An 11,343-nucleotide genomic window follows, 5' to 3' on the forward strand; every position below is an offset into this window, starting at 1 on the left:
TTTTTTTTGGCTTACTAATTTAAATATCTGGCTGAGACGAAAGTCTCCGCCAAAGCCGGATCCGAACATAACAGCTGAATTAGTTGGGCGGCTGCGTTCCTTATTGGAATCGAGCTGACGTCGCACAATAGGTTATATAGTCTCCTCGGGCCCTGAGCTTTCAGAAATCCCTCCCTTCCGATCTTCTCCGTGCACACGATCGAAAGAGCTTTGCAGCAGGCGATTTTCAAGTCGTTCATCGACGTGCAGCTCAACTATCGATTGAACAAACTCTGATTAAACAGTTCTTCCGTCGATTTTATTAAATTGAAAAATTTTCTTTCAACATGCGGTGCAAACGTTACGTTTAATATACAGAGTGACCTATTTAAATATCGTTTCAAATTGTCAATGACAATTGTAAAAACATGAACGGTATCAAAAGGCCAATGTAACTGGTAAGAATGTCTTTTTTCTAAGATTATTTTCTTCAGAGTTCCCAAGATCATTGATATTTTTTTTTTATACAATTGTGTATCTTTTTGTTGCTAAAAAATTGAAGTTTTTGCAGATGTCAGTGTCACTTTAAAAACACATTTAAATATTTTTTTTTACCAGCTACACAATGCAATAAGAAAAGTACATAGTTGTGTGAGAAAACATCAATGACCTTGAAAACTCTGAGGGGAGGGGGGAATATTCTCACCAATTATTGATCTTTTGATATTCATATTAGGCGAAAAATATTTTATACGTCATCATAGTTTCAAAAGATATTTATGTGGTTGTCCACTTAAATGGACCATTCTGCATGTATATCAAATATTAAAATATTTAAATGAAACATGTACATATGTACTTCGAAAGACGCACACATGGCGTCGATGATCTCCGGTGTAATCACAGTATGTCTCAAGGCCTGATTTCTCACTATTGTAATGACACACTCCACAGCACCGACCAGAATTTCGACAGGCACTCTCCCGGCCGGTTGCCTCATCAGCCATAACAAATAGTTCTGAGAGTAACGCACTTAAAATATTCTTTGCCAGTATACAGTAAGTAGATGGACGTGTTTACTTGGACGACAACAGAGTTTACCTGCCCGTGAATGTCCAAGAATTCCTGGCAATTCTTCGCGTCGCATTTTAACAATTGATTCAAGGCGAACAGAGCTGCTAATCTAGTGGACAGTTTCAAATTTTCATTCTTCAGTATATCTGAAACATCGTCGTGAGTCGTTGTATGGTGGCTTCAAATGAAAGTCGATTCGTTCTACCTAGAATGTTTTTCACGCATTTGCCCGTGGTTAAATCCTTGGCCGCTTCGTTGTAAAGAGTCATCATGCCAATACCGTGGCAACTGATTTCGTACATGTCAGCTTGTACGTGACCCATTAACGTATTCAGTAAATAATCCACGATGCCATAATCGTACAAGGCCTTTCCAGGAAACGGATTCCAGCAAAAAATCAAACGGTATTAGAGATATTTCAAGAAAATCTGCAGTCAATTAGTGCTAGATTAATTTGTAACTGGACTCTCAAAGAGCAGTATTCCTTGATTATTTTCATTTTACCCTCTTTGAACAATCTTTTGTTGTTGTGATTCCTCAAAACATGCTTTCCCACAATTAATATGTTTAAGAAATGATTGCTTGTATTGATATAATTTATGTTATATATATATAATGTAATATAATACAGAGTAAGCCAAAGTTTCTTCCCACCAATTTTTTTTAAATAAAACATCAAAATATAAGAGAAAACTAATTTTCTTAATTTTATTAATTAAATTTAAAATTAAGGATTCATTTTAGTAAGAAGTGATTTTTGGTCCACTCTATAATATAAAGTACATTATTTTATTTAGCTAAATGTCATTTGAAATAGCTATTAGTTAAAACAGTTCATTATTTCAAATTATCATTTTCAAATAAAATGTGCTCAAGCCTCTCTCTCTCACAATCAGTAGACTTCTCAGTCTACCAAGTCTAGAAGTCTACCAACTGTGATTAAAAAACATAGATCAGTTTGTTGAGAACCAATATTACTTTAAGTAATGTATCGTTCACTCGATCCACAAATAAATTAACCAATCAGTCTACTTAAATCGCATACGTTACTTTTCTACCCCTAGCCGTGTGCGACAAACGAACAGCTATGCCCAGAGCCTCCATAAAAAGCCTCGAGTTCGACGTGTCCTCTATGTATTTCAACATGTGCCTGATGCCGCCTATGTCGTCGAACAGTTCAACCGTGGTGGGGTTGTCGCACGCGAAACGTAGAATCCTGAGCGCGTCCGCGTGAAGATCCTCCCACTCGATGTTCTAGGTAAGCATGCAGATACGTTCTCATCAAATAACACACCGAGTACGAAAAGATCTCCTCCGATTTACAAGAATATTTTACGTCCAAAAATTTCAGTAAAGCTCCGAGCCCGTTCGTACGTCGGAAACGATCGTGCAGACGATCGTCCTTGTTCCTGCGCACCAGATCGGCCACAACGTCGAGCGCCAGCTTCTGGATCTCGGTGTAAGGAGAGTCGAAGAGATCGTACACGAGTTGCAGATCAAAACTCTGAAAAATTACATATCGTTTCACGAATGCACACGGGTGGGGGGAGGGAGAGAGAGGCGGCGGCAAACGTTCAATCTTTTCGCCCTGATAGACCTTAGTTTCGATGATCTCCTCCGCGCCTATGGGATCTTGTAACAGGTTATGTACGATTTGCATGGTGTTCATTTTCACGTCGGGATCAGGCGACTGAAGTCTCTCGTGCAGAAAATTCATATCTGGACAGTGTTTCAGCAACTGCGCTGTTCCATAAACGTCCTTGGTGATCTCGGCCAGGATTAAGGAGGAGAACTCGTGCATGAAAGTGTCTGTTTCGTTGATGAGGACTTTGATGAAGTGCGGAATGTAATAATCGGAATCCAGCAGGAAGTCACGGACGTTGGGGATGGCTACCATTTCTGCCAACAGTTTTAGGGCGAATCTGTTTTATTTTATTACAAAAGATTACAATCAGATTGTACACGTAGATTAAAAAAATTAACAGTTAATTTTTTTTTTATATTTTCAGTATAAAATATAATATATGAATAAATTAAAAAAGATGATTAAATGACAGATTTGAAGTGAACCTTCGTGTAAACAAATCCTCGTGCGTGATCAGTGGGATCACACTGTCAGTAATTTCAAGATCGAATAAAAGTTGCAGGTTCTCTCGGCATTTGCCACCGAATTTCGCCAAAGCTGCCGCGGCCGCCAGCAGAATCGGTTTCTCATCGCATTGTAACAAATGTATCGTCGTTCCGGGATACTTCACTTCCAAACGAAGAGGGTCGAACTGATTCTTCGTTTGCTGTTCCCGGTCTATTCGCGTCTTGCCCTTCGACACGTACTTCTACGCGTGATTTTTGCACAATTTAGTACATAAGATAGAGAGAGAGAAACAAAATTGATCGAATCTTACGATTTCACGTTTTGGTCCCATGTTTCTCTACCTCTGGACAAAGCTTGAAAAATTATTTACGATTATCATGATCGTTAGAATTCTATGATGAATATATTTGTACAACGTCTAACGAGCAAAATGTATGACACGAATATGGCTGCGTTTGAACATACTGGGATTTTTGAACGCTCGTGTATTGCTTGTACGCTGTGTTCTTTAATTAAAAAAAAAATCTTAATTTAACAGCGATGTTTGATATTCTATACATACTTCCTAAATTAAATGCAACTGTGATAATACGTGTAGTACCCTTTTTCATATAAGGCAGAGATCTCGTGTATCGCAAAATACATAAACTTCCATATATTATATAATGTATATCTGTATAATAATTAGGTACTGTAAAATACTAGAATACATTAACTTATAATATTGGAATTGCAACAATGGTAATAGTGAGATCGACTCGAAGATTACACGTGTTTTCCACCAATATTATAAAGAAAACGTCGGGTTATATAAATATCTCGTAATATATAATAAATTTGTAACTCTTTTTTAGTAAAAAATTATATAAAGACTCTCTACATTTGTTTGAACGATTATTAAATTTGTTCTTAAAATAATTATACTATTATATAGTAGATTTCATATTTCGTATATGAGTAACATCGGTCTTTATAACGATAAAAATTAAAAACATAAAAAAAGTACAAAATACGTGTGTCGATATGTACAATGCAATATTAATACAATAACAATATTATGGACGGACGAAACGTTTAGCCAAGTCTTACAGCATTGACTTTTCAGTCGCTTAATAAATCTTTCAAGTTTTCTATATACAGAATATACTTTTTAGTATCTTGAGCTAAAAGACACTTTTTCACATATATGAACACACATTGTTCAAAGAAAAACTATGTTTCTGATTTCAGACGTCTGACGGACTTGAACTTTTGTTCAGAAAAATAAATAATGCAACTACAGGTAGAAAACAAATAATACTTTAAGAAGAAAAAAAAGAAAGATATTATACAGCTGTTTGTGGGACACCTTGAACTAAATGCGTCTTGCTTTTAGTTTTGGCTATTGAAGACTGGCTCATAGCTTTGCTTAATCTAGGTTGTCCATTTGGTGAACTGGTAACAAATCCTTCCGTACGCATATCTTTCAGCGAGATGTTGGAGTTGCTCCTCAGCGACGGGGTAGAGCTAAATTTGCGATTATGCGCCAATCGTTCCTGAAGCTTCGCTTCATTCTGCCGTGGTATTCTAGATCTGACCGGTGGTGTGTCACGATACTCGTGGATGTTTTCTTTCGAGGCGCGAGTCATATTCTCGATTCCCTCCGAGGGTTCGTCGTCTCGCACCATGAGGATGTCTCCGCTATAGTAGTGGTCAGATTGTCTGGATGCGAGAACATAAAGAAACAAGTAAAGAAATTTACTACCACTATTGATAACGATTAAAAAAAATAAGTTAATTCCGCGACAATATTGCCGAAGATTGTAATTTGCTTCTTACCCAATGAACTTTTAATAAATTAATGAAGTTTAAAGCTGTATGATAAAATAGATGCACTGTTGCGTGTAAAAAGTGTTTGAATTACCTGCGTACAACCTGGCAGCCTTTGTCTTGCTGCATGAATTACAAGCAAAGATACGATTAATAGAGAATATGTTTAAATGTTGTGTTAATCGTACGCAACTGTCAACGACATTCTTTATAGTCTTTGTCAGAACCATCACCCTCATGCACTACCGGGTTAGACGATGTAGTCATATAGGGTTGGCTCTGTTTACCTTTTCTTACCTTTTGGCATTGCGCCAAAGCATACAGCACACTACGGAAAGCACGATTAATAACAGGCACGCAGTAGAAACCGACCAGAAAGCAATTTGCAGGGGTTGTTTCGGCTCCCACCAATACTATAATAACAGAAATAAATAAACAGAACATTTATAATAAAATATTCTACGGATTTATGTGTGGAAAAAAATGATAAATATATGGTCCTTACTTCAGTAACTGGTGGATACGTAGGTACCAGACGACCAATAACGGTTGGTAAATACATAGACCAGAAGGCACTTTCAGTTTGTCGGTAGTTCAGTAATATTGAGCTGTTGTAAGTAGTATTGATGTTTAGATACCGCAACTGTCCAGGCTTGGCAACATCAAAGTGCAAGCCTAAAATTTGCGATGGTGTAGGGTTTCTAGAAAAAAAGGAGGTATTACGTTACACATATATTACATATGTACAAACATCGTAATTATAAACTTACCCGTACGTTGCAAAATTTGCGTACGCTTTCATGAAAAAATGGCTCATATTGCGATCATTATCCGTCCACATATCTCGTTTCAAGTTCCACTTTTGAGGGAAAAATTCTGAAAAGGCAGTCATTTGCTGATTGCACTGTTAGCAACAATTACATTATTACTGTGAATGATTACTTACCAATGTCCATGAAAGGTGCTCCTGTTAACCAAAGAAGTTCAGTGTTGTGAGAAACACTTCGCCACTGTGGTAATCTCAATGCCTCCACTGTTGTGTTTAGCACGTACAAATATGTAGGTACACGTTTCTCTACCAATAATTTTGCTATTTTGTCGAAGGGAGCAACATAGTGAAAATCAGACAAAAGCTAGAAATGTACAACATTGTATAAATACACGTATAATTATGAAAGTGCAACTGCATACACATTGCATGCAACTTACATTGATATACTGATCGCGAATGTGAGTTATGTTTTTCGGGTCTGGCCAGTATGTGTACATATACTTTATAGCCTCGTAAACTCCTTGAGGATTTAGAGTATAATTATATTGGAGAACAAGTTCCCAGACTTTTTGGTCGAATAATTCCGAATCTATGATATATTGATTTCTGGCTAATGTTGCATTGTTATCTAGAAAGAATTCACTGTTTATTAACTCGTGAGATGTTGGTGAAATTATAAGGATTTAAAATTACATACATATAAGGAATGCAGCTTCCTGAGTAGTCACACCAGCCATATATGCTAAGTTGTCCACAAACTTATTACTTTTTATGCTTTGTTCTGGTGTCTCTGCAAAGAAACGCCAATCTGCTGCTCTCCAGTCCTCGTACCAATTGTCACTTGGTACTGTAAAATTAACATCCAACACAGGAGCCCAAGGGAACGTACCAATATGTGGCTTCAATTCGGAATTACCCAGCTCGAAGAAAGATCTACCATTCCTCAAGCACTGCACCAATTTCCAGCTGCTTTCTATGCTACAGCCTAATGATTCTGCGTATACTCTGGACGTATTTTGCGCCCTGTACTTATCCACTATAACTGCCCAATCCGCCAACGCGGAACCTGACTGAGCTATCACTTTCGACACCATTTGCCTGGTTTTAGGTGCGACCATCAACAATCCAGCACTTGCTGCACCGGCACCAGGCCCAAAGAGAGTAATTGCATCAGGATTGCCATTGAAGGCTCTGATATTGTCGTACACCCACCTCAATGCCATAGCTTGATCCAGAATTCCATAGTTTCCAGGGCTATTCTCATCTCCAGTACTTAAAAATCCTAGAGCTCCTAACCGGTAGTTGATAGAAACAACGACCACGTTGTAAAATGCAGCCAGCATGTGAGCTGGGAATAAGTTGCTAGCCCCACGGGTAAACTCTCCGCCGTGAATGTAGAACATCACTGGGTATGGCTGAGCTAAACCAAAGCTGATGTCTGGCGTAAAAACGTTCAAGTACAAGCAATCTTCGTCCACGTCGCGGATTCCTTTGGTGGCGCCAGTGTACGCGCTGGGCTGAGGGCAAGCTGGTCCCCAGTCAACAGCTTGCAACAACTGCCAACCTCTGTGAGGCCTAGGCGGTTTAAATCTACCTTCCTTCGTCGGTGGCATGGCATAAGGAATACCAAGAAATACGTTGACGTGCTTGGTAACCCTTTCAACTGGCAAACTCCAGGGCCTGTGCCTTGCTTGCGGATCATCGTACAAGTGAACTTTGAATCCTTGCACTTGTCCATAGGCTGTGATCACGGTCACGTCTCTGTCTAGATTTTTTGAGTCAGACCTTTCTCTCCCTTGGAGATCCTCTCGCCAGCCGCCTAATATCCCAGGTAGAGGGAGTCTCGAGGTCGTGTCCTGAGAGAATGACGATCGTTTTCTAATTACAATCGTTTGTTACTCGTTGGAAATAAATTTATTTACTAAAGTTACAATACAAGTACAACAAAAGTACGTGTCGTTACTTTTTAAAGAATGCCACGCAATTTTTATAGTAAAAGAAGAAAAAAATTGTGCAATTTTATTGTATCTTACTTCGTAGAGGTACCGAGTGTCTGGCGCCTTGGTAGCTCCTCTGTAAACAGGGTCCAGGTAACTAGGACGATATCCGTACCTCCTATCTTTGTAAACATAAGTGTCGGTTCTGCGATCCGGACTGTTTGGAGGCACGTACACACCATCGCGACTGTAATACCGACTACCCGGCGATATCTGTTCCTGACATGATACCGTCGCTCTAAGGAGGCACAGATAAAAACAGACGCGTCCAATCGACGAGCACAAGGTATACGCGGCCATCTTGCCCGCGTGCGTATTGGTACTTCACCAAGGAGGGGCAGCAGCGTGGCTTTGTCGGTGAGTGTACACACGCGCAACACTTCCGCAGGCACGTAGTAAAACTCGGCCTCTCGGCGAACTCTCGGTTGTACGATGAAAAGCGAAAGCTTCTGTGAAAGTAAAACCTTACTTAGTTGTATTCTCATTGAGAAGCAAGAAAACGTCAACGAGTTGAGGGAAACTGGAAACGCATTCTTCCTCTCTTTCTTTCCTTTTTCTTTCTGAATCGAGAGATTGGATTATGGCGATTACTAGCACGTGTGCGCTACTTACGAAATCGACGGGCCAACACCCTGTTCGAAAACGATCGTCTCTCCCGCTTGTGGATACTACGGAACATTGAAATTCATTCTCCGTATCCTGTAACAAGTATCAATACGTTATTATGTCCCTTAAACTATCTTCATGAATTTGTGTTAATTTCGCATATTTTTGTCTCAAACGATAACCACGATATCGACGAGATGAGAAATTGCAAAAATAATCGACGAGATTAGTGAAAATCGCTATCGTTCATTGATTAAATTCAGTTGCAGCCTCACGATACATACACTATAGCTGACATCGATGAAAATCGTTTGCGATACGAAGCGCTACTCGGAGTAACATCCAGAGTGTACTGAACCTGGTTAATGTTGCCCTCGCGTGCAGATACGCGCCGCGATCGAACGCCCACGCACTAGTAAATACTCGTTATATACTGAAATGATCGCGCAACAGGATCTATGAATCCCTATGATTGCCAAAGTATGCCGTCGCGTGAACGGACGAGTTGTATTCACACACTGCACACACACACACGTATATATGGAGTTCAGTCATAAGAGCGTGGCTCGTGCGAGGTGTACGTATGCGCTTATCTTCCGGAAATTCTACCTGAAACTGATTATACATCAGTGATACTCATTCGAGGTGAACGTTATCTCATAATTATTAAACATTCGAATGTAGGTAATAGATAATTCAATAGATAACTTGTTACAAAATTTCGTTCTCACAAGTAGACTATAATATCTAACCTATATATGTGCTGGATATTTATGTTTTTAAAGCATCATCATGGAGTAAAATCAGATCACCGCTGCAGTGTTGTTGAGATTGATAACATACCGATGGAAGGCATGAATAAACGCTGATTAATCGACGATTCCCCCCTTCCCCCGTCGATTCCGCTATTGCGTTGCTTTCATTGTTGACTGATCTTTCCATTAATTGCGATCGCCTCGAGCTATTCTTCGCTATTTTGTTGCTTTCGTTAGATACTTGGCAGTCCATTAACCTTTAGAAGCACGCAATTTTAATGGAAAAAAAACTCCACCTGCACAGAATTTTTTTAAATATAAATAAAGAAAAAAGAACGTTTATTTCAATCAGTAAACATAAAATATTTCTTAAAATGAAAGAGACAGTAATATTTAAATGAATTCTTTATTACAGTGTGGGGCATAAATAATCCCAAAATAGAACCAGCGATCTAAATGAAATTCTTTGAAGGACATCTTTCAGAAAAATATCACACCATGCATTAACTGTTAAAAAAAAAAAAAATGTGAGACAATTTTAAACCCACCTAACCCCAAAGAGCTGAGAAATCGAGACTTACATGATCAATGAACAGAGAATTATACATACATATAGAATCAACATTCCGGTTGAATGTGACATCACAGTTACAACGTGATTCAACCGGATGCGTTTTGGCTGAAGAAATGTTAGTCGCGAAAGTAACTGATAAACGACGATGTGACACAGAGGTCACGTTGTATTTAGGAACGTGCATTGCTCGAGCAATTGCTGCGGAGATGCGACAAAGTAAAAGTTTTTTTATCTGTCGCCCTCTTTGTCACCCCCCTCCACAGCGAGTTCTCCAATTTACGGCAATTGCTGGATTTATTACCCATTCCCCGGTTGACTTTACTTGCACGCCTGTACAGTCCCAGTAAAGAACTGGCCCGGGGCTTAATTACGCCGAGTCCGTTCTCGGCTCTCCTCTTGGATATCGTCACGCTTGACACGACGGGGTCGGCTTCTGAGAACACGTGAACGCGAAATAGAACGTCGTTCGCGAATTGCAAAAGTAAGGAGAATCAGTTACATGAAAATACTCATTGTCTTCTTGTCCCGATATTCATTTCTAGGGGAAATATATTTTTGAAGTTGAACATGGTGGTCCTTTCGAAGTAGAAGATGTAGTTTTAAGACTGCAATCCGCTCGTTATACAGGGTGGACCATTTAATAAGTGAAGCCACCTAAATATCTTTTCAAATTTTTGTAACTGGTAAGTATATTTCTTTTCCAAGAATATTTTTCTTGGAAGAATTTTCAAGGTCACTAATGTTTTTTTTCTCATATAACTACGCATGTTTTTTTTTTTATTGTATCTTGTAGCTGGTGAAAATACTTTCACTTAGTTTGTAATATTACAACTTATGTGGAATCGTTTAATTTGTGAAACAAATTGTATTTATATAGGGTGATGCACAAAACGTGTAATTGGTAATTGGTAAGTATATTTTTTCCAAGGTCATCTTTTATCAGAATTTTCAAGGTCATTGGTTTTTTTCCCTAAAACCATGTATTTTTTTTTTACTTCATGGTGTAGTTGGAGTAAAAAAATACGTTCAGATATCTAGAGTACATGACTATGAAAATTTAAGTTCTACGTGTAAATTTATCTCTATCGAGATTACAGATCTTGGCCAAGTCGCGACGATCGAATGTCTAATAATAAATGCAAATAAACATGTTTACTATTTGTTTACATCGTGTAACATAATGTAACATAATGTAATCTCTTATAGCAGCTTGAAATTCCGATTAGCATATCGAAATTTGTAATTCACAAAGAAATACTTAATAGTTGTATGAAATATAGAATAGTTACATGCATTATTAAATATACGTTAAATTTATTAAATATAAATACTTATATACATGCATGTATTGTTAATGTATTATATGTATTGCTAAATAGAAATATAAAATAGTTATATGTACAGTTGTATGAAATATGCTGTATGAATCGTACTAGTATAGTTGTACGAAAAGAAAAATATCAATGATCTTGAAAGCTCCTGAAAAAGAAATGACTTTGGAAAAGAAGTATTCTTGCCAGGCATTGATCTTTCGATGTCATTCATGTTAGGCGAAAAGTATATTTGACATCATCACAATTCGAAAAGATATCTGATTTCCCTTAAATGGATCATCCTATATGTTTTTGAAGATCAAGATGAACAGAAGATATAGTATTTTTTAAGACTGCAATCTGCTCGTTATA

At 38.2% G+C, this 11,343-nt stretch overlaps 2 protein-coding genes across 4 annotated transcripts in view; both read right to left on the minus strand.

Annotated features, from left to right (window-relative positions):
* Positions 1–3,541, minus strand: part of LOC122538907 (armadillo repeat-containing protein 3) — a 5,472-nt gene extending 1,931 nt beyond the window's left edge. Inside the window, exons 1-9 of the mRNA XM_043673402.1 lie at positions 3,456–3,541; positions 3,124–3,386; positions 2,651–2,975; positions 2,390–2,557; positions 2,089–2,307; positions 1,259–1,421; positions 1,081–1,199; positions 853–997; positions 595–597 (exon numbers count right to left, since the gene is read on the minus strand). Of these exons, the coding sequence (XP_043529337.1) occupies positions 595–597; positions 853–997; positions 1,081–1,199; positions 1,259–1,421; positions 2,089–2,307; positions 2,390–2,557; positions 2,651–2,975; positions 3,124–3,386; positions 3,456–3,476 (1,426 nt within the window). The 5' untranslated portion in view covers positions 3,477–3,541. The remainder of the gene's footprint in view (positions 1–594; positions 598–852; positions 998–1,080; positions 1,200–1,258; positions 1,422–2,088; positions 2,308–2,389; positions 2,558–2,650; positions 2,976–3,123; positions 3,387–3,455) is intronic.
* Positions 3,542–4,428: 887 nt separating this feature from the next.
* Positions 4,429–8,422, minus strand: LOC122538916 (cholinesterase). Of its 3 annotated transcripts, XM_043673410.1 has the most exons (10): positions 8,336–8,422; positions 7,760–8,172; positions 6,424–7,582; positions 6,164–6,354; positions 5,901–6,087; positions 5,725–5,830; positions 5,460–5,655; positions 5,252–5,367; positions 5,049–5,077; positions 4,760–4,846 (listed from the first exon to the last, which is right to left on the minus strand). In XM_043673410.1, exons 2-10 carry the CDS (start codon positions 8,021–8,023, stop codon positions 4,770–4,772), a joined length of 2,325 nt encoding a protein of 774 aa, XP_043529345.1. In that variant the 5' UTR covers positions 8,024–8,172; positions 8,336–8,422; the 3' UTR covers positions 4,760–4,769. The 3 variants fall into 3 exon arrangements, with proteins under 3 accessions (XP_043529344.1, XP_043529345.1, XP_043529346.1); XM_043673409.1 differs by lacking the exon at positions 5,049–5,077 and having other exon boundaries at positions 4,429–4,846; XM_043673411.1 differs by lacking the exon at positions 5,049–5,077 and having other exon boundaries at positions 5,242–5,367.
* Positions 8,423–11,343: the final 2,921 nt, after the last annotated feature.

This window comes from Frieseomelitta varia, unplaced genomic scaffold, assembly GCF_011392965.1.
Source record: "Frieseomelitta varia isolate USP_RPSP 00005682 unplaced genomic scaffold, Fvar_1.2 scaffold_182, whole genome shotgun sequence".
NCBI lineage: Eukaryota > Metazoa > Arthropoda > Insecta > Hymenoptera > Apidae > Frieseomelitta > Frieseomelitta varia.

What these genes read in the sequence shown, in the direction of transcription:
- LOC122538916 (XM_043673409.1), bottom strand. Translation starts at nt 8,023, where the DNA reads ATGGCCGCGTATACCTTGTGCTCGTCGATTGGACGCGTCTGTTTTTAT. An exon ending in ACACTCGGTACCTCTACGAA is followed by an intron (nt 7,583 to 7,759) that starts GTAAGATACAAT and finishes TCATTCTCTCAG; the next exon opens with GACACGACCTCGAGACTCCC. An exon ending in GCAAATTTTGCAACGTACGG is followed by an intron (nt 5,656 to 5,724) that starts GTAAGTTTATAA and finishes CTTTTTTTCTAG; the next exon opens with AAACCCTACACCATCGCAAA.